We start from the raw sequence: 5616 nt of genomic DNA on the forward strand, positions 1-5616 counted from the left end.
TCCATCCACTTCAGCACCTGCTTGTTTGACGCACCCGTGCAGCACAAAAATGGGAAGAAAACGAGCGTGTAGGAGTGTCTCCTCTCCAGAAAAGAGTCCACAGCTGCTACTGCGTGTCGCGAAGGAGAAACGGGTGGAGCAGGCAGGGCCGCCTTCCGCCGGGGCAGAGGAGGAAACGGGGTGGGGGTGGGAAGGCCCTCGGCAGTCAACTTTCCATCAAGGGGAGGGTCTTCTTCCCCTCCAACGCCGCAGGCGGGTTATAGCTGGAAGCCTTCCATGGGGGCCTCGGGCTGCTGGAAGATGAACTGCTGCTGAGCTTCGTCCACCTGGGGGGCCAGAGTGGAGTCATCGTCCTCGATGCCAAAATAGTGCTCGTACAAGTCAAAGGCCTTCTGGTAGATCTCCTGGTTTTCGTGGCTCTGGAGGAACTCGATTTTATCCAGGCCTGCAGGAGAAAGACATCGTTTACATGGGCTCCCCATCAAAGGTCAGGTGGCTTATGCATCTGAGCCCGGCACGTTTTCAAGACTTGGCACTCACCATAAGCCTCCTCAATGAGGCTGCAGTAAGGGTTGATGCCAGTGCCGCTCTGCTTGGCCTCCTGCTCTCCCAGCCGCAGGATGTTCTCCAGGCCATTCAGGGCCACCTGAACGATCTTAGCGTCCATGACGGTCAAAAGGTCACACAGGGGCTTAATGCAGCCCAGGTTTACTAAATATCTGGAAATGAAGCAAAAAAATCTAGAAGACTAAAACTACTGGTAATATTGGAGTTATAGCTAGAGATATGTAAGTGGGATATAAGTTTTCAACCCTGAAGAAATTTGAAGTCTGAAATTCAAGCTAAGACTCCTATTGTTAGCAAACTATAAGAGGAAAATAAAGTTTTAGGCTGTATATAATTTATTCTATATTGGACTATTTCCTTTCTTCTCAATCATGGAGATGTTGTTTATGAGCAGCAGGTAACTGTGTAATAACAAGGACAAACCATTAGCTGTTGTGTATTTGAATAGTAAGGGCCATAAACCCGCATGCTATGAAGTGCATAACGTAGAATCCTAAAGCTGGAAGGGACTTTAGAGATCTTCCAGTCCAACCCCCTGCCCAAGGCGGGAGACCTTATACCACAGGTTCTTTTAAGTTTTTGTTCTCGTAGACCTGTTAATTAGAGAGAAGCACAATCTACAAACAAAAAGCCCAACTTGGTTAAAGAGTAAGTTACACCTTACTTAATCTGCTCTGGCGTGCCCCCCGACGTGGCGTTTGTGATGGCCCAGGCCGCTTCTTTCCTCGTGCGGAATTCCGCCTTCTGCAGGATCTCGATTAATACTGGGAAGATGTTTGCATCTATGACCGCCTGAAGGGCCAGAGGACAGTGTTAGCCAGACACCGAGCCTGGGCCCAACCTTGAGGCAGAGAAAGCAAACAGGCGAGGACAGAGCAGCAGTACAGGTAGTCCTCATTTAATGACCACTTGTTTTATGACCATTTGAAGTTATGATAAGTCACCACACAAAGGCTTTATGGACCATAAAGCAGTCCTGGCAATTGTAAAAGGTTGCAGTCACCCCTTTGCAGTCACATGACTGCATGTCAGCCGAGCCAGCCTTATAACCAGTTGTGGCATTCCACAGTCAAGTGACTATGGTTCGGTTTTTTGCGGTGTCTGCTTAATACTGTTACAAAAAGGCTAAAAAAGAAAGACCAGTATATTGGTGGCTGGATCGGAGGTTAAATGCAGTATGTTTCTTGCAGGAGAAATTTATCAATATGATTAAATAGCTTACCACATAATCATCTTCTATCCCCCTGGAGGAATATAAGCAGGGTGGGGCAAGCATTAAGGAAGCCATTCCTGAGCTGGATACACTTCCAGACGTATCCTCCCCAAAATTCTCCAACAAGCCTAGCACTGCTGAGAATTCTGAGATTCAACCTAGGTATCTGGAAGGTTGCCAAGCTGGTGAAAGCTGAAATACAGTCACCCGATTAACTGAAGAATTGCCAGATAAGGTTTGCCTTTTGGCAGGTGACGCAAAGGCGTGTAATAGGGTTGATGTTCCTGGGGTATTCGTAACAAGGAAAACGGTTTGGCGTTGCTGGAAAATGAGTCAAAAATGTAGAAACTGCAGCTCGATATTTCTAAACATAAGATCGTGCACTTGGGGGAAAAGAATCCTCTGGAAGGGTTCAGTGCTGGTGGTACCCTGTTGGACAGAACAAGAGGTCGCTGTGCTCAATGACTGCAAAATGAGCCAAGAGAGTGGCCAGGCAGCTGTGAAGGCAAACCAAATTCTGGGATGCATCACCAGGAGGGAAAAGGGGGTCCTAATCCCACTATAGGGCTTTTATAGCCCGTTAAAAATAAAGGCTCCACTCCAGAATGTCCTGGGATGTTTGTTGGTACAGGAAAGACCACACTGGTGAGTGCCCGGAGACTGAGATGAACTAAGATGAAGAGGACCAGGGGTTGGGGGGGTTCCACTTTTCCTCTGGAAGCCGTTGACATCTGAGCAGTGGTCCAAAAAGCGCACAGTAATTTAAGCCTCTGGGGGTGTCACTCCGTTGGCTCGTTACCTGTATCTGAGCTCTGTTCCCTGCTGTCACGTTGGAGATGGTCCAGCAAGCTTCTTTCCGGATGGACTCTTTGGGGCTGCTAAGCAGATGAAGGAGACAAGGCAAAGCCGAGCAATTTAGGATCACCTAGAAAGGAAAATCAAATAAGTGCCCCATTTCAAAACGTCTGCCTACCTCCACGCAGCAGCATGTGCGGATGGTCTTGGGGAAAGAGGGGAAGAGAGATGCTGCCCAGGAAACAATCAGACAAGGGAGGGTGGCGCTGCCCAATGGATTAATGGTCAGAGGAAGGAATTGAGGAAGGACCCACTCTAAAGGATCTGGCAGGGGCAGCAGGAAGCAAGGCTGATGCCAGCCCTCTCACCATTAAGCCCCTGGGGGCTGCCCCTCCTCTCGTCTTCTAGGCAGCATCTTTTCCCCCCGTCCCCCAAGATCATCCATCCATTTATGGATTGATGACGCCCATCTCATAGCAAATAACTCTACTAAAATATTACAACACAACGGTAGGGAGAAGCATAATTTGGTTACAGATATATTCCAGTTTGTGCAACCTGGGAATGCTGCATCGGAGCAAATATAACCTAAAGGTCAGCCGGCCTCAAGAGATTCTTCGTTACACTAAAGAAAGCAGAAGGGAGAGTTTAATTGGGAGAAAGAAATCTACAGTTTTGGAGAACGACCTTCCCAAATCAGACCAGGGCTTGGTCAAGAGATACCATCTGAAGGATGCGTATGGCTGGATGAAGCTGCTTACCTGTCTTCCCATCAATCATGGTCCCTTGGTTATGGGACAAAATAAACTTTGGTTAACCTTATGGGCAATAAGCAGACATAAACGGGACAGGTATAGCTCTCTTTGGATTTCTTACTGGGTTTGGGCATTTTTCTGGACCACCTTGCTTGGTTTGGCGCCATCGCAGTATGGTGGTGCCGGTAATATTTTTTAATTAAAATTACTTTTAAAACATATATAAACAGGGAAGTGGAAAAGCAAAGTGCCAGCTGCTGGCATCAATTGTACTTACAAGAATCCCACCCAAGAAAACAGGCAGAAGATTGGGGGTGGGTACTTCAAAGGAGAACTTAGGGAACAAGCTCCTCCTGGGGGGGGGGAGAATGGGATGTCTTTGAGCAGCTCCTCTCTCCACATTCCAAATTTGCTTAGCAGCCCTAACTTTACTGGCTGCCACAAGTGCCACCTTTTGTCTCGAGCTCTCCCCAGCTATATGAAATCTATTACAGCAGGGGTGTCAAGCTGCCGGCCTGCTGACCGGTTGCATCATACGGAGGCCGTGCTCGTCCCAGCTCCGGCAGTGCAAAAAAAGTCCCGATACATCACGTCACGTGACGAGTTTGACACCCGTGTATTACAGAGTCTGGCCCAGGGTTTCTCAACCTTGGCAGCTTGAAGTGCGTGGATTTCAACCCCCAGAATTCCCCAGGCATCTTGGAAGGGCTGAAATGCCAAAATCACAGGATGCAACTTGATATCGTGAATCCTTCCGGGAAGGCTGGGAAACGTTCAAGCTAGCGCCTAAAGGTATTTTAAACATGTGCAGAGGAGCCAACTGAGGCTTAAGATAGATAAAATGGGACTATGATAAGCAGATCTGAGATAATCCTGGGAATCCAGACTAAGTAGAGAAGCTCAGGTGGAGGGGAAGTGACCAAAGGGGGAGTCAGGCTCAAAAACCAGCTGCCAGCCATTCATGATCCAAACCGCTTGAGCTTTAAGATTGCGGACCTTTCGAGGGCCCCACGTTAACAGGGAGTGTCCAGACAACTGTGTGTGTATCTGGTAATTTTCGTGACAGACTCAAAGATCCACTTATTTCCCTCAGCCCTTCTCTGAAGGGTTGACTTGTTAGCATTATAAGAACAAGAAAATGCAAAATACTGAAATAAAAAGATAAGGGAAAAGAAAGTAACTCCTAGCCTTCAGTGAATTGCAGTAGCAGTAGCAAAAAAAAATTAAGTGTTCTCCACATCAATGAGTAGTTACTACCCCTGACATTAAGCCAGTCTCTGCTTTAAATCGTAGTTTGAGTACCAAGTGCCCAATCCCACAAGGTCACAACTTCTCTGATTATTGACTGGAAGCAAAAACCAAGTCCAGGAGCTTGATCTCTCCAGATTGGTAGTGGATATTTCAAAAGAAGGGACCTCGTGGGGGGGGGAGTCTGCAATGGGCTACACAAGACCCACCCACCCCCATCACCTGGGTTTGGATATCATCCCCCGTCACAATGTTGCCAACTGCTCTCAAGGCTGGGGAAGCCACCTTGTAATCGCTGTGCCTGTGTGCAGAAGAAGACAACAACACACTCAACTTTCCTTACGGATGGGCGTCCAAGCTTGACCCACAAGTTTAGTCTTTCATTGAGAATGAGTTCCATCAGAGACACCCCAGTAAAGTCTATCTGTGCAAAGTCATGACAGGATCCAGGAAACCCCATAGAGGCCGGGTTGGAGAATCAAGGAAGACCCTCAACTATTACTCAGCTGCAACCCACGTGCTGCTCTAGGCTGCTATGCGAGGTGGCTCAGCAACGTCCACAAGGTCATAGGCCATGCACCTCTCTTATGACCAGGGTGCATTACATCCGGTCCCTGCTTTGGCTAAAATATTCAGGCCAGGCCAATGTCTGGAGTACCCACCACAGTCAAGGTTCCCGTGTCAAATAATAGCTCTAAGCTATAGAATTCAGGAAGTCCCTGGCAGTAGATCATCATGGAGACTGCCATTACGACCGATGGTTCACTCTGGGTGTCTTTTGCCAAAACCCGGAAGTGTCAAGTTTTCAGCAAAACCATCATAAAATGCAGTCTGATGACCATGAGACATGCAGATTCCGTAAATGCAGCCGTGTTGCCGAATGGCCAAAGTCTGGTCATATGGCCGGGCCAGAGCCCTATCTGTCAGAATCAAAAGACTCATAGGACTGGAAAACACCTTGGGGGTCTTCTGTTCAACCCCCTGCCCAAGGCAGGAGACCTTATACCATTCTGGACAAATGGCTGTCCAAGCTTCTCT

The 5616-nt window shown here is 48.0% G+C and overlaps 1 protein-coding gene across 1 annotated transcript in view; it reads right to left on the bottom strand.

Moving 5' to 3' along the window:
• Positions 1 to 233: 233 nt before the first annotated feature.
• The window catches only part of KPNA6 (karyopherin subunit alpha 6), a 15623-nt gene continuing 10240 nt past the window's right edge, over positions 234 to 5616 (bottom strand). The window contains exons 10-14 of the mRNA XM_015811670.1: positions 4801 to 4879; positions 2580 to 2705; positions 1232 to 1359; positions 541 to 719; positions 234 to 445 (exon numbers count right to left, since the gene is read on the bottom strand). Of these exons, the coding sequence (XP_015667156.1) occupies positions 258 to 445; positions 541 to 719; positions 1232 to 1359; positions 2580 to 2705; positions 4801 to 4879 (700 nt within the window). The 3' untranslated portion in view covers positions 234 to 257. The remainder of the gene's footprint in view (positions 446 to 540; positions 720 to 1231; positions 1360 to 2579; positions 2706 to 4800; positions 4880 to 5616) is intronic.

This window comes from Protobothrops mucrosquamatus, unplaced genomic scaffold, assembly GCF_001527695.2.
Source record: "Protobothrops mucrosquamatus isolate PMUCROS unplaced genomic scaffold, P.Mucros_1.0 scaffold46, whole genome shotgun sequence".
NCBI lineage: Eukaryota > Metazoa > Chordata > Lepidosauria > Squamata > Viperidae > Protobothrops > Protobothrops mucrosquamatus.